Source organism: Protopterus annectens, chromosome 12.part0 (assembly GCF_019279795.1).
Source record: "Protopterus annectens isolate FY-2018-M chromosome 12.part0, PAN1.0, whole genome shotgun sequence".
NCBI classification, from domain to species: Eukaryota; Metazoa; Chordata; order Ceratodontiformes; family Protopteridae; genus Protopterus; species Protopterus annectens.
The window spans coordinates 567371776-567396834 of record NC_056746.1 but is presented as its reverse complement, the minus strand read 5'-3'; the positions used below and the strand labels follow the sequence as shown (position 1 = coordinate 567396834).

General features: G+C 39.9%; 1 protein-coding gene across 1 annotated transcript in view; it reads right to left on the bottom strand.

Annotated features, from left to right (window-relative positions):
- The window catches only part of LOC122816190 (radial spoke head 10 homolog B-like), a 1099140-nt gene that overhangs the window by 768336 nt on the left and 305745 nt on the right, over window positions 1-25059 (bottom strand). The window contains exon 6 of the mRNA XM_044088939.1: window positions 9855-9940. Coding sequence (XP_043944874.1) covers window positions 9855-9940 — 86 coding nt within the window. The remainder of the gene's footprint in view (window positions 1-9854; window positions 9941-25059) is intronic.

The window sequence follows — 25059 nt, the reverse complement described above, 5'->3', positions numbered from 1 at the left end:
AAGCTGTGATTTTTGTGTTAAATTTCATTTAGCATGTGCAGGAAGATGCATTGTAACTGATTAAGGCATAGTAAACAATCACATCTGCAAGAATGAGTGTCAACTGACGGGGAGGACTTTAAGCTTGAGAATGGAAAATTCCTACTGACTACCTGATGGTTGGTAAGCAAGTTGACAGGAAATCTACCCCAAAATATCAGTATTAGAACCAACAGATAATGATTCTGTTCACTGATTAAAGGAATTCACATTAAGGTTGAGAACTGAGATGATGTCACTTTCCTTTCTTCTGGGTGAAGATGAAGGAAATGATTTTAAAAGTCTAGTGGAGTATCAATGATAAAAAGGGCTGAATGTTCACCAAGGGACCTACAGCAATTTCACAAATGCTGTTATGCTACAGGAAGCACAAGGCCTATATCAGTGGGGTATGCTGCACAAGCTGAAAATACTCCTCCAAGAGGCATCACATATCAATCAACAATCCCAGGGCTGAACATCACTTATCCAGAAAAATGCCCGGAATAGTAGCCTAATCAGTGAACTCAGAGGATTTTTTTCAGAAGCATACCTAAACCATGATTCTAATATTTGAAATACAGAGAAGGTTTATTCACCTTGTGACTCCAGTTTACTCAAATAACTTCTTTCCCATTTACCCTTTAAAAGTTATATATTCACCACTGAAATGGGCTTTATTATTTCTGTTTTGGTTATGTTCTTGGGTGTTTCACCATTTAAATCATACATCAAATGGAGTCTTTTATTTTTTTCCCAAACTGGTACTTCTGTAGTCTCTTTTACTTTCTTAATAGTCTCTTCCATTTTATATGAACCTATCGTAATCTTTTTTAGGGTAAACAGCATTACATGAATGACACGATTCTTTTTTCTCAGCCTCTGTTAATTTTTTTTCTGTTTTACTTATTTTGTAGTAAATGTGCTTGTAAAGCTTTAAAGTTCACTTCCTGTATTGTTATTAAACAGGATACAAAATTTTCAGTTATCAGTGTCAATAGAAGACCCCAGACAAAAATCAAAAATCAGTATAATAATCTTTATTTATTTATTTATTTAGTTAGTTAGTTAGTTATTGACATTTGTTGACCAGGAACATTCACCGAGTCAGAATAAACATTTTCAGTGGAGGCCCTGGGAGAAAAGCTCCAGTAACAAATTAAAAATTACTACAGCAAACAACTATACAAAAATTATTATATAACAGGATAAGATTTACAGTAATAAGAAACCATACAAATATAAACAGCATTTCTTAGTGATAAAAATATGCAGAGTACAATGTCATTATGCAGTAAAAATAAATGACAGTAGAACTCGCACAGTATATAAATGAATAACTTGCACCGTATATAAATGGATACCTTGTTGAGAACATTCAATATAAACAATCATGACACAGAGTATACTCTGTACAATATGAAGGAGATTATACTTTTACCTTGTGGAAGTTTCTTAAGGATTAAATATTGATTAGTATACTTTGTTTAAAAGAAAGTCACAAGTACAGTTGTTTTACTAGTACTTCAGTTGATCTAAAAAATGGGTATTCTGGTCAGTAAATTCATTGGTGTTGGTTTATGGCGGTATGAAGTTCTGATCACAAGGACAGATGTGATTATTATTTCACACTGAGCTAATCGGAGGAAGTCGGAGGAAGTGCTCTGAGCTAACGAATCTAAGATATATAACATTAAGAATCCTGTTTTTTGCTTATTTCTGAGTTATTTATAGCACTTTTATTTTACTCACTGTATGTGAGGTATTAAGTAGAATTTTCTACAATTGTTAAGCATCTGGTTGGGTTTGTTTGTTCTGATTTCCTGCTAGGAGTGTATCATATAACTTGTTTGCATTTAAAAGCATTCTCTAGAGACTCCTTGATCCTTTATCTGTTTAAACATTTCTGCATTTTTTTCTACCTAAGTAGTGCTGGTAGTGTAGCATTGTCCATACCCAGGCTTGTGTTTTGGGCCTGGTTGTTTGTTAGTAGAGGCTGTGTGTCTGAGCACATGTCCCAGGTCATCATAGCTTAGCCAAGGCCAGTATAGCATTTCAGTGAGAGTGAATTGTTTGTGGTCATTGGCTGACTGGGGTTGCTTTGACTACGCCTTGGAATAAGCACCTCATTGGTTCTTTCAAGCTTTTTATAAAGTTGTTTTAGGTTTCAACTTTGTTACTTAAGAGGTTAACTTGTGACTGTTTCTGCCATTTCACACTGAGCTAATCGGAGGAAGTTGGAGGAAGGGCTCTGAGCTAACAAATCTGAGATATATAACATTAAGTATCCTGTTTTTTGCTTATTTCTCAGTTATTTATAGCACTTTTATTTTGCTCACTGTGTGTGAGGTATGAAGTAGAATTTTATACAATTGTTAAGCATCTGGTTGGGTTTGTTTGTTCTGATTTTATACTTGGTGGCTTTGCAGTTGCCCACCCCTACTGTAAATTTGATCTGGGACACTCCTCCCAGTCTAGTGTCATTAACTCATTTTACCTATTCCAGGGAGAACATTTGAGAATGCCAACCCAGTTAGCTTCTGCTCCTCCTTTCCCCTTTCTACTTTACAAAAAAAAAAAATTCTAAGCTTGTTTCCTGCCTTTCCTATAAGTTGTCTAGCCCAGATACAGATTTGCTGTATCCAGGACTGTTTGTAAGCTTCTGAACCCCCAAGCCTTTCTGTGTTTGAGGGAAGCCTTTTAGCTTAATTTTGTTTCTTAGAACTAGCCAGTTTTCTAGTTTCAGCACTCAAATCTGTTTCTTTGAGCTCAGCACTTGTTCAGAACTCATTATAGGCAGTAAATAAGCTACAAATTACTGCAGCACTCAACTTTCCTCACTTGTCTAGAGGAAAACAGTTTTTAGTACTTAATAAATAAGCACCTACCCAAGCATGTCTAAGGGTCGGCTCCCAATGTTTTCTCCTGTTTACCTGATGAATCTGGGCATCTTGGGGCAATGCAGCAATTGCCTCATGTACACAGACAACCCTCTCCTCCTACCACCCAACACTTCAACCTGTGAGAGATGCACTTATATAACCAAACTGGAAGCAAAGCTCTCTTCACCCAAGACTGGACTAGACAGTCAAGAGGACAAAGTAAACACTTGCACCACACCACACTCATCACATAGTCCCTCAAAACCTACACCACCAAAACACACACATAGAAACACAAAACACACACCTACATTCGTGGAGGCTCTCAAAAAAAAATCTACCCAAGCAACAGGGACCTCCAAAGCAGAAACCTAAGAAACCTCCACCCCCCAACACAACCCACATGGCACACAGCCCACAAACTCAGTGTGCTACTCAACCACAGCCCATAAGGCATAACAACATACCTAACACTCTAGTCATAGGTGGCTCTATAGTCAGGCACACTGATGTTCCACTCACCAGGCTAAACAAGGAGAAAGTCACTGTCAGCTGCCTGTCAGGTGCCAGGATCCGCCACATAACACATGCACTCAGATCACTCCACAGCAAGTACAAATATGACTCTGTCATTGTCCATGTTGGTGTGAATGACCTGAGACGTACCTCCCTGGACTACATGAAAAGAGACATGGAGGAGCTTTCTGATCTTGTAGCCCAGGCAGGTATGACCCTAGCCCTGAGTAGCATCCTGCCATCACCCAGAATGATACCACAGTACAAGGACAAAATGATTGACTTCAACAATTGGCTAAGCTTCTGGTGTCATTCTAAGGGGATCCAGTATCTGTCTGCCTGGAATGACATGATCGACAAACCACGATGCTTTGCCAGAGATGGCCTGCACCTGTCGCCCTTGGGATTCCAGATACTGGCTAAGGCTCTTGCCACCCCTATAGTGCCTTTTTTAGGCAAGATTAAAATGACAAATTCACCACTGTAACAGGTACAAGGAAGCAAAATCTGAGGGTAATGTCTTAACCTCAAAATGCACTCACTTGAGGCACTCCTTAAAATGGAGAACATCGACATCTGTGCAGTGACTGAGACCTGGTTCAAGGCTCCAGAGAGCACCCTTGCATTACCAGGCTATAATTCATACCACACCTTTCGGCCACCTAACTTGGACTGAAGCACTAAAGGTGGAGGTGTGTCAATATTCATTAAGGATATCCACACCTCCAGGCTAGTTGCTCAGCATAATGCATCTGAGATTATCCAAGTGCAACTAACTCTGGGCAAGACCGCAATGCAAATTGTAGCTTGCTACAGAACCCCCACCATGCCCCAGGATTCCCACTCCTCATTTCTTGACACACTGGAAAATATTAGGGTACAACCTAACACCCTAATAATGGGCGATTTCAACTACCCCACCATTAACTGGGAAAACTACTCAGGTACCAACTCTTGTGCTCAACGCTTTCTGGAATTCATAAATTCTAATGCCTTGGATCAACTTACCCATATCCCCCACCAGGGGCAGCAGTATCCTAGACCTGGTCATTACCAACATGGGCAACCGGTGTTCTACACCAGAGGTCAATTCCTTGTTGGTCAGATCCGACCACAAGCAATTCACCTTAGACATCCACATCCCAGCGCCACCTCCCATTAGGGAAACCACCGTAAAAAATTTCTCCAAAGTCAACTTCACACTTCTTAAGACAGAAGTGGCAAACTTTACGACACCCATGCTGATGGACAGTAGAGACATGACTGCTGAATCCTATACAATTGCACTTTATAAGCACTTACACGCGTGCATGGATCATGCAATCCCTAACAGAACCAAGATGCTATCCTCCAAAAAAAGGAAGCCAATCTGGTGGTCCCCTGCTATAAACAAACTCTACAACAGAAGAAAAAAACTGTTGCAAAAAAGAGTAAAATCCCATGATTGGAAGAACTCTGTGGTCAGCCTCAGTAAGAAGCTTAGATCCCTCATAAAATCCTCCAAAGCTAGTTACGAAAACAAAATTGCCACTGATTCTAAAGACAACCACAAGTATTCTATAGCTATGTCAAGAATCTCAATGGCAACACTCAGATCTGCTCTGAGTTACAGCACAATGGCACTAAATATACAGAACCAACTGATATTGCCAACATCCTGGCAGATAGGTTCAGTGCTAACTTTAACCCTCTCTCATCCCCTAAAGGGCCCATCTCTATACCGGAAGAATGCAAAGTACCTGTAATCACGGCTGCACAGGTAAAAAACACACTCTCCAAAGCCAAGAACACAGCATCCATGGGACCTGACAACATCCCAGGCTGTGTTCTACATGAACTACAGAACGAACTGGCACTCCACCTAAGTACCATGTTCAATCATAGCCTCACCTCAGGCTTTGTGCCCACTAAATGGTGGACAGCAATGGTTATCCCACTCCATAAAGGAGGAGCCACCACGGAACCCGGGAACTACCACCCCATTAGCCTGATGAGGCTGGTCTGCAAGGCTTGGAGTGTATCATCATGGAACTTATAAACAATGACATTGGTAATCTGCAAACTCTGGACCCTACCCAGTTTGGGTTTGTAAAAGGCATATCATGTCTCCTAAACCTGATAGGCTTCTTTGAAGTGGTCACCAAAGCTGTAGATGAGGGTAAGGTGGTACACACCTAGATCTTGCCAAGGCTTTCGATACCATCCCCTGCTCTGGAATTATAGACAAACGCACTAAACTAGGTATAAATCCCTATGTCACAAGATGGGTTGCCAACTGGCTCACTGACAGAACCCACACTGTGAAAGTAGCAGACTCTAAATCCAACTTCAGACCAGTGACAAGTGGAGTACCACAGGGTTCAGTCCTAGGTCCTCTTCTGTTTGTTATCTACTTTTCTGAAGTACAGGCTAACACAGAAGGTCTTTGGCTAACAAAGTTCGCAGATGACTGCAAACTAGGAGCCATAATCAAATCTCCTAACGATGTGGACATCCTACAAAAGGGCCTCACTGAGACAGATGCCTTGTGTCAAAGCCATGGCCTCAAGCTCAATGCCCAAAAGTGCATTGTCATCCCTTTTGGTAAAAACTCTGTACCCATGAACTACCACATATGCAGTAGTCTACTTAACTCCGAAAATGTGATGAGACCTTGGGACACAGGTGGACAGTAGTCTCTCCTTTGATAATCACATTGCCACAGTAGTCAGGAAATCCTTCTACATGACACACCTCATCACAAAAGGTTTCTCATCCAGGAAAAAAGAGGTCATTGTTCCCCTCTACTCATCAATCATTAGACCAATTATAGAGTACAACGCCCCTTTTGGTATGTACCTCACAAGACATCTACAACAACTGGAAAGGCCACAGAAATACCTCACAAAGAGGATTACCGGCCTCAAACACATGCCCTACGCAGACCGTCTCAAATAAATCCAGCTTTACTCTGTTGCATATCACCTACTCAGAGGCGATCTCTGCCTAACATACAATGCTATGTCAAACCCAGAGCTGTTGGACATGCTCCACATAAAGAAATCCCAATCCCTCCAAACTACACGCTCTAGGGACCTAAACCTTGTCACCACAATAAACAGAACATGCTGGAGGGATATATTCCTGTCTCATAGACTTCCCATACTCTGGAACAAACTACCTATCTATATCAAACAAAGTTCCTCATTAGCACTCTTCAAGAAAAATCTTGATGATTGCATGGGAGATAGGAAATTCACCCCGGTGATCACTTCTGTGGCTCTGCTTGACAGGGGCACAGGAAAATAATTTTCTTGGGTGGAAAAAGCCAGGGTACCATTTGGCTAGGTTTATATAGGCCCTAGGGCCAATATCCTAGTACCTACCTAAGAACCTATGAACCTATAAGTGATTTTTAGGGTGACTTTGAAGGTTTTCATAGACTCATTTTGTGTTATGGAGGGGGATAGGGCATTCCATAGTTTTTCTATGGAGTAAGAGTACAGGCTTTGTCCAGGTCTCTTATTGGGTTTGTATATGGTAAGAAGCTATTTATTAGTAGAATGAGGACTTCAGGTTGGGATGTAGGACTGTACAATAGAATATAGTGATGGGTAGTTATTTTGATTGTATATTAATTTATGAGCAAGAGTTAGTTGAGTGCATTGAAGGTAATGTGGGAATTCCAACCATTTTAATTCCTTAATGGCGTGACAGCGGTGAGTGCGGTTTTGCAGTGCAGAAGCAAATTTGGCAATTTTATAATAGCACGATTTTAGTTTATTGCTTAAGGATGCATGAAGGTTGGTAAAGATGGGGGAACCACAGAGGAGTGAGGGAAGAAGGACAGAACGTGCCAATTTTATTCTTGTGGGCTTATCTATATACAGTTTATGTCTATATAGTTTACCTAGTTTTGAGTGTGTTTTTTGATTGTTTTAAGAATGTGTTTGAATGATAGTTTATCATCTATAGTGATGCCCAGAAGTTTAACTGTTTTCACTATTTCAATTTCCGTATTATATTGGAAGTAAATTTTGAACTCTTGTGGGGGTGGTTTGGAAGAGAATATTAATAGTTTGGAATTTTTGGGATTAACTAGCAACTGAGCTTTGTTTAACCATGTTTCTATGTTTGAGAAGGTGTTTTGTGTTATTTTGAGGAGATCTAGGAAGTTGCTGGCCGAGGATATGATGGTAGAATTGTCAGCATACTGGATGAGGGAACTATGCAGGGAGACAGTATGGAGATTATTTATAAATAATTTATAGTTTAACTTTAATTTATAGTATATCTTTAGTAGTTATTTGATTTCCCAAGCATATCTGCTAACAAATCTAAGGAGGATTGTTCTTCCACAGATGCCTAACAGACACACCCTACACACAGACACTATCATCATTTACCATACTACTTGAAATTTACTTGTCAGAAGTCTGGCAAACTTGGATGGCCTGTGGCTGACCAGGTTCGCTGACGATTGCAAATTGGGAACAATCATTGAGTCCCCCAACAATGTTAATATACTGCAGACAGGGTTAACGCAGACAAATGACTGGTGCCAAAGCCATGGATTAAAGCTAAATACAAAAAAATGCATTATTATTCCCTTTGGGAAAGCTGACATCCCTGCTAATTAAATTACAGACAGCACCCCCAAGTGTAGACCCTGTGGTACGTGATCTGGTTATTCAGGTTGATAGTAATCTAAACTTTGACCACCACATATCCACAGTAGTAAGTCTAACCTTCTATGTGGCACATCTTATAAGTAAAGACATTGCATCTAGATCTAAGGCTGTTATAATTTTATTATACCCGGTCCTCATCAGACCAATAACTGAGTGTAATGCTCCCTTTTGCATGTACCTCACCAGACACTTGCAGCCACTGGAGAGACCACAGAGGTTTATCACAAATAAATTACAGGGTACACAAAACAAGTCTTAAGCAGAAAGACTGAATGTAAGATGTCCAGGCGTCAGACCAAAGTACAGAAAAAGATTTTAATATGCAGCTCCACCAGCAAAAAGCGTAAAAACATAAAACATCCAAATATCATCAAGCGCTTTCACCCGGGCTCTCCCAGGCTTTATCAAGACATTTTAATTCATTCCCAGCAACTTCTTTTATACCAGGTTGCATTAGGAATATATTTATATATACACAAAAAGTATTCTTGTAGCTTTAAATCAAGTGTAATTTTGCAATTGATTGATTATTAATTAATTCAGGAAGGAGGAAAAATGGTATAAAAGAAGTTGCTGGGAATGAATTAAAATGTCTTGATAAAGCCTGGGAGAGCCCGGGTGAAAGCGCTTGATGATATTTGGATGTTTTATGTTTTTACGCTTTTTGCTGGTGGAGCTGCATATTAAAATCTTTTTCTGTACTTTGGTCTGACGCCTGGACATCTTACTTCGTTGATTTACCAGTTGGTATTGTGTTCCTAAGGAGTTTTGGTTGTTCTTTGCAGAAAGACTGAATGCCCTGTCACTGTGTTCTGTCTCCTGCAGGTTACTAAGTGGTAAATTGTGCCTGGCTTATAGAGTAGTCTCTGACCAAGCCCTGATGGAAATGCTATACATTCGTAAAACAAAATGCAAGAGGGTCACTCGTTCCAGGGATCTTAACCTAGCCTCCGACATGAACAAGTCATGCAGGAGAGATAGATACATCTCCCACAGACTGCCACTTCTATGGAACAAGCTTCCAGTTCACGGAAAACAGAGCCCTCCATGCCCCTCTTCAAATGCAATCTAGATCAATGGATGGGTGACTGCAAGTTCACTCCTGGGCTTATGCCTATGTCCTTCCTGGACAGAGGAAGTCACTATAAACTACCATAGACCCTTACCTCTGCAAACTTCATTCACCTAACCACCAACAACTGGAGCAACTTTGGATAAATATGGTTAGGCTTGTAAGGGCTCTAGGGCCATTAGCCTATTAACCACCTATGAACCTATATAAATTGTAGTTAATGATTGGAACTGTATGCCAAATGACTGAAAAACTGCTCCTGAAACTGAAAATGCAATAGAGTGACCTAACAGTTTAATGTAGTAGGGAGTAATGGCAGCTGTATAAGATGGCATGTACCAACAAATTAAGAATGCTATGAGACAGTCATTAGCCAACATGAAAGGGGGATCTGTAATAGATGGAAAAACTTGAAATGAACGACAACTGAGATTGGTGAATAGAAATCAATTTGTTATGCTAATACAAGAATCCTTCCTGATATAATATTAAATCATCTCAGTTTGTGATCCCCTTATCCATGCAATGCATAAAATTAGCTTTACAAACACAACAATGTCTTTCACAGCAATACTAAAAAATTTGAGGAGAAGTGCTAATTTAGATTTAAAAATTGTCTGCAAATCAGTTAGAAAACTTTATTGGTGGTCATTTGGAAGAAGTATTTGTAATTAAAATGGGAAAACATGTACTTGCCTTGCAACACCCCATCCTTCACGAACATTATTTACCCAGTCACCCTCATACCAGCTGGTTCCTTCTTGGTTATAATAAATTGTACCCTGAAAGGGAAACAAAGAAAAAATACCATTACGCCATTGATATGCAATACACAAACAGGATTCACACAGTTTTATTAACTATATGAAAAGTGGTAAACAGCAAGTTGTGTAACCATTGTGATGTAGTATGAGTCACTGCTAGGCATCTTGAATCATAAACTAAAGCAAGAAGGAATGAGTCTGAGTATTTAGAAACTGAATAAAAGTTTATGCAGGTGTATCGTTCTCCTTAGTTAAGTATAGATATGTAATGCAGTCATCATAACAGCAACTCAAGATAAAAAATCTTGTAGATATGATGGTGTTTCCCATGAAAGGTTGTTTTCCTTAGTTGTTACATCATTAAGCTGACTAATTTGATGATTAACAGTATTTTTTCAAACTACTGCTAGATTCAGTGTTCAAAATTGTTCAGGTTTTGATGTATTATTTTGGTGTGCTACGCTGCTACGGATACTCACTGGCCAACTAGTTTACACTGTAAGCTGAAGACAGAAAACTGAAGTCATCCTCGTCAACCTTCTGATGGTGAAAGGCATGTTGCTGGTATGTGTTGAATAAGAGATATTAAGGACTAATGGTCAATTATCACAGCTTATGGTAATGTTAGACACTTATGAAGTTAAAGTGCTTTGCTTTATGATCAAATGGATACACAACTCTCAAAAATCTCTTTACTACTACACATTGGTGACAATAAAACACTACTCTAGAAAGTACCTACATATTTATTTATTTAGGCATCTATATGGAATCCTCACTGGACTTCACTTGCCATATAGATAACACAAGGAAAAATATTAACACACTTTTATTCAGGGCCAACACAATTCCACTCTTCCTGTCCAAAACAACCAGAACAGCCATAGGTAAAGGTATCCTTCTCTTCCAACTAGAATACGAACTACCCTTAATTCATCATTAAAAGAAACTCTAAAATCACACAAACTTATCAAAACAGAATCTGTACGTTCATAATACTTTTTCCAAAAAAAAAAAACAAACATCACTGCAAAACACTTGAACAAGCTATATGTCTCTCAGTCAAACATAGAAGTGAATTCCTAGGGAGTAACAACTATCAAAGCTTCTAAACAGACTCAATAGTGAGACACGCAAACATCCCTCTCACCAGGCTCAACAAGGAGAAGGTCACAGTCAGATGCCTGTTGGGTGCCAGGATCTGCCAAGTCACACGAACATTCAAGTCACTCAGCAGCAATTTCTAGTATGACTTTGTCATAGTACATCTTGGAGTGAATGACTTGAGATGTACCTCTCTGGACGATATGAAGAGAGACATGATAGAGCTCTCAGATTATGTGTGCCAGGCAGGTATGTCCCTAGCCCTAAGCAGCGTTCGACCTTTACCTAGGATGATGCCACAGTACAGACAAAAAAATGATTGATTTTAACAACTGTCTTAGCGTCTGGTGTCACTCCAAGGGGATCCAGTATCTGTCAGCCTGGGAAGACATGGCTGACAGGCCTCTGCTTTGCCAGAGATTGCCTTCCCCTGCCTCCTCAAGGCTTTAGGATATTGGCAAAGACACTTGCCCCCCCCCCCCCCCCCCCCACAGAGCCTTTTTAGGCTATGTCAAAACAACAAAACTTCCAACATAGAAAAATACTCTAGAGACAAACTCAAGATCATGCTGCTTAATGCTAGGAGCCTAAACAGTAAGATGCACTCCCTGAAAACACTCCTCACCTTGAAAGATGATGATGTCTGTGCAGTCACTGAGACTTTGTTCATGACCATGAAGAGTACACTGGCCATGCAGAGCTACAATGCCTTCCACATGTTCATACCCCAAAACGAGTGTAAAAGGAGGTATCCATTTTCATTAACTCCAAATACACCTCATGACTGGTGAAAGAGTACGACTCTCTTGAGCTACTCCAGGCATACCTCTCAACTGTCCAGATTTTTGCAGAATGTCCAGCTGTTTGCCTCATATTTTTGGTCTGTTCCTTATTAAATTTGTGGTTTTATGGATTTTTGTGCTAAATCAGTGAGGACTGAATTCATTAAATAATGACAGGCATTCGAGTTTCAGACTTGATAGCCTTCAGAAAAATGCATGGTAAGACAAAACCTTTTATTCTAGCAACCTTCTAAGTTTATAAGAGCAATATTTAAAATTTGTACCTATGTTTGGGACTTTGACCCCCCCCCCCATTATTTTTGGCTTTGTCCAGATTTTTTGTGCTAAGAGGTTGAGAGGTATGACTCCAGGTCCAAATAACTATAGGCAAAACACCCTACCGCATCATAGCTAGCTACAGGTCCCCAGTCATGAACCAGGAAAAACACACCACCTATCTGGACTTGTTTGAATCACTCAGTATACAGCCAAATACCTTGGTCATGGGAGACTTCAACTACCCATCCACGAGCACAAACACAACTGCACTGAGGTTTCTGGACTTTACTAACTCAAATGCACTGAAACAGTTAGTCTGCACTCCAACAAGGTTCTCAAATATCTTAGACCTAGTACTTGCCAAGATGGGGGGGGCTAATGCACTACTCCCAGTGTGCTGCCCTGCCTAGTTAAGTCAGACTATAAATCTGTCTTGTTTCAAGTAAAGATCAGACCTACACCCCCTCAGGAGCAAAAAAAATTTTCTCCAAAGCAAACTATCATCTCCTAAGCAATGGTATAAATGGCTTCAAAGCCTGTGCTAACACAGGCAACAACAACTGATATACAGAGAAGTACAAAAATGTCTTATATAGTCACTTAAGTAAATATATTGACCTGACATGACTAAAACCAGGTCCTCTCACAAAAACAAGCCACCCTGGTGGATAGCAAGTATAAATATAAGTTATAAGAAAGAAACTGATATCTAAGAACAAGAAGGAACATACTCAGCAAGGGAAGACTACCCTACACAGCCTACACAAGCAAATCAGAAACCTTGTAAAGCCCTCTAAAGCTAGTTACAAGGTACTCTGAAAAAGCCTTTTCTGAAAGCCAAGGCACCAGAGAAGTGTTATTTGCTCTTAATGGTATAAGAGTTTGAAGTTTTGCTGTTAACTTTTACTGCAGAAGTTATTTTTTTATTTTAATAAATCAGTCTGTGTACTAAACTGAGTGAGTTCATCTGGCCTGCAACTTGTGGTGTGAAGTTACAAGACTAGACTGGTATCCCTAGCTAAAGACAATCATAAGCCATTCATTAGCTATTTCTGAAACCTCAAAGGGAATACCCAGTTGTCTGCCAAACTTATAGTGGATGGAACCTCTCACACGAAACCTGAAAAAATTGTTAACCTGTTGGCTAACAGATCTGGTGAAAATTTCACTCCCCTGATCCTATCAGTCATACCCCATTCCATTCCTGACACCTGTTCTCTACCATTTGTCTCCAAACAGGTTATTCAAGAGCTCTGCAAGGCCAAAAATATGGCCTATATGTGACCAGATAACATCACAGGCTGCATACTAAACAATCTAAAACAAAACCTAGTGGAACCACTTAGCTGTCTCTTTAATCACAGCTTAAGCACTGTTTTTTTGCTAGAGGACTTGAGAACAGCAATAGTAACTCCCTTGCACAAAAAGGGTCCATCAACTGACCATGGGAACTATAAACCCATTAGCCTGACCATCCTTATCTGCAAGGCCATGGAAAGAATCATTATGGACCTTATCAACCAGGACACAGGCAATCTTCAAACTCTTTACTCAACCCAGTCTGGTTTCTTCAAGGGTAGAGCTTGCTTATTAAACTTGGTGAACTTTTTTGAGAAAGTCACCAAAGCCCCGAATAAGGGTAAAGCAGTACATGCCACCTATATTTATTTAGCCAAGACATTTGACATAATTCCCCACTCAGTGGAGCATTGAGAAACTCTTCCAACTGTGTATCAACCCTTTCATCAATAGATGGGTAGCAAACTGGCTCATTGATAGAATGCATACTGTTAAAGTTGGGGAATCCATCTCCACCAGTAGACCAGTTACCAGTAGTGTATCACAAGGATCTGTACTAGGGTCCTCTACTGTTTGGAATTTATTTTTCTAAAGTCCAGTGGCTTACCAAGTTTGCAGACGACTGTAAACTAGGAGGAATCATAGAGTCCCCCAACGACATCATCAAATTACAGAAGGGACTGACACAGAAAAATAATTGGTGCCAGGGCCATGGACTTGAAACTAAATGCAAAAAAAAAATGCCTCATTATTCCCCTTTGGCAGAGAAGTAGCCCCTGCTAGTTATGATATAGACAGCACCCCTCTAAGATCAACACAGTGGTGCATGACTTGGGAACGCATGTTGATAGCAATCTAAACTTGCTGTAAGGAGCAACAACAGCAGTAAGGAAAGCCTTCTACATTGCTCAACTCATAAATAAAGGTATCACATCCAAGACCAGGGATGTCATTATTTTGCTGTACTCGGCCCTTATCAGACAACTAATTGAGTAAAATATTCCCTCGCCAGACACCTGCAGCAGCTGGAAATACCACAGAGGTTTCTAACCAAGAGAATTTAGGGCCTCCAAGACATCACCTACATGGAAAGACTGAAAGCGCTGTCACTGTGTCATAAAGGCTGCTGAGAGGCAACCTGTGCCTAGCCTACAGAGCAGTCTCTGACCCTGCCTTAATGGAAATGCTGCAAATCTGCAAATCAAATGGGACAAGAGTCACTTGCTCCAGAGATCTTAACCTGGCCTGCAACATTAATAGAACTTGCACAAGAGACAGATATGTCTCACAGGGACTGCTGCTTCTCTGGAATAAGCTCTCACTTCATGTGAAGCAGAGCTCCTCAATTACCCTATTTAAGTGCAACCTTGACAACTGGATGGGAAACTGCAAATTCACCCCAGGGGTGGCACCTATGGCCTACATGGATAGTGGCACTCAGTGCTGAACATAGTATTGCTCTGCAAACAACTATCTAACTATCGTCAACTAGGATACTCAGGGTTTTTTACATGGCTAGGCTTGTAAAGGTCATAAGGCCATTAGCATAGTAACCACCTATGAACCTATGTCTGCCTCTTGTAGCCAAATTAATATGGCTTCCCCCATCCTGCAAACTCAGAAACCGTGACAGCTCTGGTCCCTCATTACAAGCTCCCAACACCAACGTTTCACTAACCAGATCTTGACTTCTCTGTCCTTAGGCCCAAACTATGGTAATTTCTCCCTTCTCATCTTAAAGAAGGACTCTCCTACTCACTATTTTGACCTCAATTAAAAGTTCACCTTTACATGGCAGACAAATACCAATATCATCTCTCTAGCAGCATTATATAATCCCTCCTCAGTCTGCCTCAACCAAACCTTTCAGCCTGTGAGCTCATAAAACTTGGGCAAAGCCAAAAATAATGATGGATGAAGGTCCAAAGTCACGGACCTGATTTTAAATATTACTCTTGTAAAGTTAAAAACTACTAGAATAAATGGTTTGCTTTACTGTGCATTTTCCAAAGATTATAAAGTCGGAAATTCAAATGTCTGTCATTATTTAGTGACTTCATTCCTCAATGATTTGCCAGAATACCACAGATTTTATGAGGAACAAACTAAAAATATGAGACAGAAATCTGGGCATTTTGCAAAAATCTGAACAATTGAGAGGTATGGAATTTCACATTGGGTTTCCACTACCTTAAAACTGACCGCTACTACCACTACCACTACTACTACTCCAGCTACTACTATGTCTACTAACACTAGCACTACTATTACTACCACCACTACCACTACTACTACAACTAGTACTACTACAGCCAAGAACCTGGGAACTGCAATTCAGAATCAGTAGTTTACAGGACCCAATGCACCCAATGCCCTGCTTTCCATATCAGGAAAACTATCAACAGACTTAAAAACAGAATTACTAGACACCTTACAGATTATCTGCTAGAGTAACAACAACAAAGCACTAACTAAACACAACCAAGGTCAACCCAGACACAAGACATTCCAATTTCATATTTTAGATTGCATACCAAATGAAGAAATACAATAATCATTAAATGACACACTGGAAAAATGAGAATTAGGATTGTAGATCAGACTAGAAGCATATAAACCACCAGGATTTAACAGTCAGATTTCCATCATGAGTATTCTCAATCTTAGGAGACTCTATCACCACGCTTATTATTGACAGCTGAACTCTCCTGTTTTAATTTGACTTTGGCAGAGATTTATACAATTAATTACTATTAATTTTTATTTTTTAATTAGTTATTAGTTATTCTACTTCTGTGCACAAAAAGTTTTCTTTCAAATTAAAAGGTTCCACTTGAGAGGCAGACCTGAAGAAGCATGAGCAAAAGCACTGCAGACAAGCTATATTTACTATTTTTTAACATAAAGAGATGTTTTAAGTGGGATTGCTTTCTTTATTATTTAAATTCTCCTATGTATTTAAAAATGTACTGTTATTTAACTGATAATCTGCTGTACATCAACAAGAACAACATTTAGTTTCTATATAAAAAATACCATTCACACATAACCCAAATTGCAAAGTCCTCACTGATGTTTGTTACAAGACCCACAGAGGACCAGCATGTCAATTTTTCACCCAGTCAAATTTTACTTCCTGATTTCCCACATACAGTTTCTCTATCTAATCACACAGACAATTGATAGTGGAGTATGTGTTTTAGACAAGTTAGCCTACATAGTTGATTAGATGGTTAACACCTAATGGTACACATTTATGCATCTATAAAAACCACAGAACACATGAACCCCAATTACTATATCCGCACAGGTGCATTTATAAGTCTTATAGCCCACCAGTTTTTCAAAGTTCTCTCATTCAAGTTTTACTACGGAATTTCTTGGCTGCAAACACTCCATTCAATCATGCAGAAGCTGGAAGCAAGATAAACATTGGAATATTAAAACCACCTATATTCTAATATACATTCTGAGATATTTAAGCAATAACTGATGATGTGGTGTGGTATATTGCAGATTTACCCACAGTTGGTGTGGTTTAATCACTAGGGCGAAGCCCAAGTGATTAAACAAAGGCAACCATGGGTAAATCTTCAATATACCACAACCACAGAGTCGGTTATTGCTATTATACAATGACATTATTTAAGGAAAAAAATACTTTTCTTAAATAATGTCTTTGTATAACGGCGGATTGCTTGCTATTCTTCTGCTGGTTATGGTATACTGCTTCTGCATTTTGATGTACTGCGCATGCATATGAGACTTGCGTTCCCATGCATACCCAGTACATCAATGCTTTGAAACAGAAGCAACGGAGAAAAGAAAGTCTCCATTGCTCCGTTTTCTCTCTCTTTTTTTTTTTTTATTGTAAAAAAAAAAAAAAAAGGTTTTGGGGCAGTTTATACCAACGGAAAACAGTCCAGGTGACCGGACCTTTTTCCGTTGGTATATTGTGGGATTTACAATGGGCATGCTGGTTGGGCTGGCCAATCAGCATGCACGTTTTCAAATATTAATAGGGGGACATTGTGTAATTAAGTTTTAACCAATCACGATTATATGTTTATGTTTCTGTAACTAAATAGAATGTTGATTTTTTTTCCTCTGTTTTTGAAATGTGTTACAAGATTTATTTCTAGTTTCTTTACATAAGCACAGTGCTTATCTGCCAATTTATATAAGTTTCACCCAATAAAGATTTGCTGGTTTGCTACTAAGAAGTGAAGCTATTTTTAATCGCAACAAGATTTGTTGCTTTGGTATGAAAAACGTGAAGCTGTTTTTATTTGCAAAAGTGAAGAACTTTTGACTGCAACAATTACAAATATTTCTTACTACTAATGCTTGGTGTTTTAGTTTAGCTTGAATAGCTCCAAAGGCTATTATTTCATATTTTTTCCAGTTGTTTTGACCTGAATAGTTGAACCCTGTCCACTGTCTGACAGTTTAAGCTAGCTAAACTTCAGGGTGCTCACACTGCTTCATTTCTAAGACAATCTACAGCAGGAATGGAAAACCAATATTTAAGAAATGCTAGTTGTTTTTTATGCCTTGGGGGCCTTCTCCTTTTTAATGGACTCTGAGGGTATGACAGGATTATATGATTTTTGGTTTGCTGTGCTGTGAGATGTCTGGGAATGCTTCTGCTCATCCTAAGTGTATTTACCTCACTTTGAGTTAGAATTTCCTATCTTAGTCTGTACATATGAAAGCTATCTGTTTGGAATACTAGAATGTCTCAATGATGACGGTAAGGATGACCTCACTGTGATATCAGTCCATGCTCTCATAATGGTTGCTCTGTCATACCCAACATTTAGAAAATGGGCAAACCTTGCATTAAACTCTGACTGGAGAATGAACATTCTCCAGCAGGGTGTTAATGTACAGATAATGCCTACTGTAAACAAGTCTGTAAATTCATGGTAGCATATTAAGCTGCCGTGGAGCTCAGACTGTTAAGAAGCTAACAGCCTCCATTATTTTACTCTTGCTAAGCAGCATTTTTGCTGCTTAGTAAGTGTAAAATTAAAACAAACAAAAAACAAAAAAAGAATAGAAAAGTGTGAGTGAGTGTGTGTGTGTGTGTGTGTGTGTGTGTGTGTGTGTGTGTGTGTGTGTGTGTGTGTGTCTGTGTGTCTGTGTGTGTGGGTGAGAGAGACAGACAGAGAGAGAGAAAGAGAGAGAGACCTTGACTGAGTAGGGGCAGCAGCAGTTAACATTAAAGGGTACACATACCTCTAATCCTCCTAGCTTAATAAATCTGGATAAAGCCTAAAATAAAGTGGAGGACAAAGGTTCAAAGGCTCAAAAATAGGAACATATTTTAAATATTGCTGTTATAAGATTACAATGCTGCTAGAATAAAAATATTTGTTTTAGCATGCATTTTTCTATCGGAAATAAAGCCTGAAACTCAGATGTATGCAATTATTTAATTCAATCCCTGAATGATTTGCAAGCAAATCACAACTTTTCTGAGTAATGCACCAAAAAGTGAGATCAAAATCTGGACATTCTTTGAAAATCTTATACTTTAGATTAAAATACTTCCTCAAACACCATTTACATATACTACAGCAAGTTTGAAACATTAGGCGGAGGAACTATTTTATATCAAAAATATAAAAAAAATGTAATAAAAAATAAATAAAACAAAACAGAGCAATAATGCCCTCTAAGGTATGTGTTACTCTGTAAATAATGCCTTTCTAGGTTTGTAGAGGCCCAACACCAGGCATGCTTTATTTACAAAGTAACTAACACCCTGTTAGGAATTATTGTTTGCCTATAAGAGTTTTGTGAACAAGTGACTCCACAAGGTAAGCTGGAAGGTTCTTCTGTGGAGGAAAGCTGATGCCCCAGAATATGGGGGTCTGGCCCATGACTGTTATTTGAGTTCAGTGAACTGAAAAAAGGAGTGACTAAAATAATGTTGAGTGAGGACATGTCTGGGTTGTGTTACTGGTTTGTTTCTGGGCCCCCTTTCATGTTTATAATGATTTTCGTGGTTATTAATGGAACAGTATGGCATCTGACTTTATAATATTGAGCTATTTGTCCATGTTAAGGAATAACCTGCTCCCCATATTCTAACACTGCTTTTTCCACTGGGGTGCCGCATTGCCGCATGAATTTGGCTAGTACGCTAATAAAAGTAATTTGATTAATTTGAAAATGACTGGAAATCCTTGGGGGCTATGATGGTTAGAATGGAAAGGGTACTGTTTAAAGAACTAAGGGATGTCAAGATGTGTGCTCCACAGGCCGGGTTGAAGTATGCCAGTTCAATTTGGAGGATGAGGGTTTGAACTGGTGATCACTGGTATCTTAAATGGATTGTTTCTCCTCTGCTGACCACATAGTTTAGGACTGATAATGAGTAGGACAAAAGAAGATGGATGTTTACTGTTTTTGTTTATTTACTGAATGTTGTGCTACATTTTATTTTACAGTTGCCCATTTGACTGGAGTTATTTTCTGTCAGTACTGTTACTATTGATATGAATAGGGATCTTAATTGCTGTTTCTACTGTCAATATTACAGATGATATAATGGGGCCACTGAATGGACAGGGTATGGGCACAGTACTTTGTTATCTTCTGATAATAAACCAGGCAATGTTTGCATGTTGCTGGGTAGAGAAAGAATATTTACAACTATATGGAGAAAATAAAAAAGAATTTTGATGTATTACTTCCATATTATTTTTTTTTTGCTCAAGCTGTTCAAAGCTGCAGAGAGATTGGCCTTATGTCTTTTACCCTGCTGTGATATTGGAAAAAGATAAGTGTTTATTTTCAATTGTTTTCTGCACTTCTACATATCTGTGTAATCTGTGCAACTGTTTTTTTGCAATCGGTGCAACTGCTTTTAGTCTCTTTTTTGTTGTCTGTTAGAACTGACCCTTTCAGCTTGTAGTGAAATATTTTGTTTAGAGAGGCTTAGCTGTTTTTCTTTGTGGCAGAAAGTAATCAGTCTGGTTTAATCTAGCTAAAAGCATTCCTGCAACACTGTTATTTTTGATTGGATAATTAGGCTGGTTTATGTTTCTCTGCCTTTAATAGCCAGTGTTTTTAACCAGTTATACTTGTTTGCTCAAGATGTTCAAAGCTGCAGAGAGATTGGCCTTCTACCTTTTGCCCTGCTGTGATATTGGAAAAAGATAAGTGTTTATTTTCAAATGTGTTCTGCACTTCTGTTTTACTACATATCTGTGTAATCAGTGCAACTGTTTTTTTTTTTGTCCCACCCACCCACGCAGTTGTTGTGGTGGTGGTCTTAAATCTTGATGGCTTTCAGTTGCCCGCCTCTGGTATAAAGTTGATACTGGACACTCCCCCCCAGTCATATTACGTCAGCTCATTCTACTGTTTATAGTGAGAACTTAGTAAAGCCCCCCCCCCCACCCCACCCAACTTCTGAACCTTGAATTATCTCATTATCTTCTGTCTCTTCACTTTCTACTAAAAAAAAAAAAAAAAAAATGTAACTCTTTCGACTTTATTTTGCTGGTTGCCATATTTATTACTGCTTGTTGGTAGCCTCACTAAATTGAGGACAGTATTCTACTGAATCCCTCCTTTATTAGTGCTGTCTGTTACTGTTGTGATTTGTGAACTTTGTTTCAAGCAATCTACTGATTAACTATATTTCATTGCTATCTACTGCAATTCATTACTGTTTAACTGCATTTTACTGCATTTTCTTGCTGTTTAACTGTATTTTTTCATACTGCAAGTGCTATTCTTTTGACTATATGTGATTAATATGCGCTTCATTGTGAAATTTTTCTTACGGAGTTCTTAACCTTAAAATTGAGTAGCATCATCTAAATACAGGTCTGCAGCATCCAGAGCTTCAGCTGCATGGTTTTAAACCCTTTTTGAGGTATTTCAGTTACAATGTTTCCCTTAGTAGCACTTGTGTTATCATCTAGTAGTACTACTCATAGACCTTCCTCCCTTTACCCTCTTAGCTCTTTCAGTTTTTGACAAATATGGATGGACAATTTCCTACATTTTCTCCTGCCAGTCTGGTCGATATGTGCATCCTGAGACAGTGTAGCCAATGCATCATGTACACAGACAACCCTCTACTGCCACCTAGGAACACAATTTGTGAGAGATGCAATTACATCAACCACCTAGTGTCATTGCTCTCTCCCTCACAAAGCAGTATATCTGGCACTGAGAAGGTTAGCAACACGAACACCACACCTCAAACACTACCAACACCTACACAACACACTCCCACATATGCGGTGATCCTCAACAAAAGCATACCCAAACAAAATAAACCTCCGAGGCATAAACCCACGCAAACTCCACTACCCACCATACCACACACCACACATAGTCCACACACCTGTGTCTCACAGTCACTAAGGCCTAAACACAAATCCAGCATATTAGTTATAGAAGACCTCATTGTGATGTGCTCCTCACCAGGCTGGATAATCACGGTTAGTTGTTTACTGGGTGACAGAATCTGCCATATCACCAATGCAGTCAAGTCTCTCAACAGGTACTGTTATGATTCTGTCATAGTCCATGTTGGAGTGAATGACTTGAGACGTACCTCCCTGAACTATATGAAGAGAGACATGATTGAGCTTGCTGAGTATGTGTCCCAGGCAGGTATGTTCCTAGCCTTAAACAGCATTCTACTGTCACCCAGAATGATGCTTCAACAACTAGCTTAGTTTCTGATGTCATTCAAAGGGGATCCAGTACCTGACAGCCTGGGATGACATGACTGACAAGCCATGATGCTTTGCCACAGATGGCCTGCACCTGTTGCCCTTGGGCTTTAAGCTCTTGGCAAAGGCTCTTGCCTCCCCCTTTGTGCCTTTTTTAGGCAATGCCATGAGGTCAAAACTACCAACATGAAAATTTCATCAAAATGTAAATTAAAGGTCTTGCTGCTAAATGCTAGGAGTCTAAACATGAAACTGCCCTCATTGCAAGCATTCTTAACCATGGAAGAAGCTGATATATGTGCAGTCAGAGAAACCTGGTTCAAAGCTGTGGAGAGCACCCTAGCCATACCAGGTTATTCATCCTATCATTCATTTAGACCCCAAGCCCTGGGCAGCAAAACAAAAGGAGGTGAGTTGCAATATATATAAAAGACATTCACACCTCTAGGCCGGTCAAACAGTATGATGCTCAGGAAATACTCCAGGTGCAGTTAACAATTGACAAGACCCCTATTCAAATCATACAGGCTTCCAACTCAGACTCAAGATGCCCACTCCACCTATCTAGACATCTTTGAATCTATCAAGATTCAAGCCTTTACCTTGATCCTGGGCGACTTTAACTATCCAGCCATAGATTGGAAGAAATACTCATGCCAAAACACAAATGCCCAGAGATTCCTTGATTTTTGTCAATGCATATGCCTTGGACCATTTGGTTGACACCCCCACAAGAGGTGAAAATATCTTGGATTAACCAACATGAGTAACCACTGCAGCATCCCTACAGTGTCATCATCCCTGGTAAGATCCAACCACAAAACAGTCACTTTCAAAGTCACCATCTCCCCGACCCCCCCCCCCCCACCAGCAAGGGTCAAACAAAAAAACTTCTTCAAAGCTGATTACAACCTCCTGTGGGAAGGTATAAACAGCTTCACAGCCCCCTCCCCCTCCACACAAACTGGCACACATGTCCAAACTTACACCAAAGTACTGTTTGAGCATTTATATAGCTGCATGGAATCAGGAATACGAGACAGGACAAAATCCTCCTACTCAAGGAAGAGTAAACCTGTCTGGTGGGCATCTACAATAAATAAACTATAATAAAAGGAAAAAAAAATTGCTGTCCAGGACCAGAAAGGAGCAGGTGTCTAATTGGATGTAATCTCTCCTTAGCCTGAACAAGCAAATAAGAGCATTAGTGAAATCCTCCAAAGCAAACTTTGAGTCCAAACTGGCCACATCCACTAAAGACAATCATAAGGCTTTCTTCACATATGTCCACAATCTCAAGGAAATTACCCAGATCTGCTCAGAACTGGTGGTCAAGAACACCACATGCACAAACTCTGTAGATATAGCCAACCTGCTGGCAGACAGGTTCAATGAAAACTTCACTAATCTGTCCCCCCATCAGTAAAACAAGACATCCCCAGTACCTGCCCCCTCCCCTTATCTGTAGGGAGCAAGTCATCACTGCCCTCTGAAAGGCAAAATATACAGCCTCCATGTGACCCAATAACATCCCAGGCTGCATCCTACATGAATTCAGGCAGGAACATGCAGCACCATTAGGCACCCTATTCAACCAAAGCCTGAGTACCGGCTTCATCCCAGCTGAGTGGAGGACAGCTACTGTCATCTCTTTGCACAAAGGTAGAGAGTCCACTGATCCAGGAAATTACAGACCCATCAGCCTAACTAGCCTGATCTGCAAGGCCATGGAGCAGATTATCATGGACCTCATTAACAAGGACATTGGCAACCTCCAGACACTTGATCCCACACAGTTTGGTTTTGTCAAGGAGAGGTCATGCCTGTTAAATTTGGTTGACTTCTTTGAGGCAGTCACTAAGGCCATAGACAAGGGTAAGATGGTGCACATTGCCTACCTTGACCTGGCCAAGGCCTTTGATACTATTTCCGACTATAATAGATAAACTCTTTCAACTAGGCATTGATCCATATGTTACCAGATGGGTAGCATACTGGCTCACTGAAAGAACCCACCTAGTCAAAATAGGGGAATCCACCTCAAGTAGTAGACCCATAACAAATTGTGTACCCCAGGGATCGGTCTTGGGGCCTCTGTTGTTTAGGATATACTTCTCAGAGGTGCAGGCCAAATCTAGTGGGCTATGGCTGACCAAGTTTGCAGATGACTGCAAGCTGGGTGCTGTCATCAGTTCCCCTAGTGATGTGGACATCCTCCAAGAGGGTCTCACCCAAACAAATGAGTGGTGCCAGAAACATGGCCTCAAACTGAATGCCAAAAAATGCATCATCATCCCTTTTGGGGAGAATGATGTTCCCACAAATTATCACATTGATAATAAGGCACTAAGCACGCAATCAGTCATAAAGGACTTGGAAACCCAGGTTGATAGCAAACTGAATTTTGATCACCATATTGCCTCCATTGTATGGAAAGCTTTCTAAATGGCCCACCTCATTAGTAAGGGTATCTCATCCAGGGACAATGTGGTCATAACATCCCTGTATTCTTCCCTTATAAGGCCCTTTACCAAATACAATGCTTCTTTCAGCATGTACCTTAGAAAGCACATGCAGCAGCTGGAGAGACCACACAGATTCCTCACCCAGAGATACCAGGGTCTCAAACATCTACCCTACACAGATAGACTAAAAGCCTTGTCCCTCTACTCAGTCTCCTACAGACTCCTCAGAGGTGACCTCTGTCTGGCATACAAAGCAATCTCAGATCCCACCGTGATGGGACTGCTGCATATCTTCAAGTCAAGCTCCACTCGAGTGACCCACACACGAGACCACAGCCTGGTCTGTGACATCAATAAGACTTGCCGGCGGGACAGATTTGTGTCCCAGAGACTCCCCAGTTTGTGGAATAGACTCCTTCTTCATGTAAAGCAGAGTACCTCATTAAATCTTTCTAAGCCCAACCTGGATAACTGGATGGGGGGCAGAAAATACACCCCTGGGA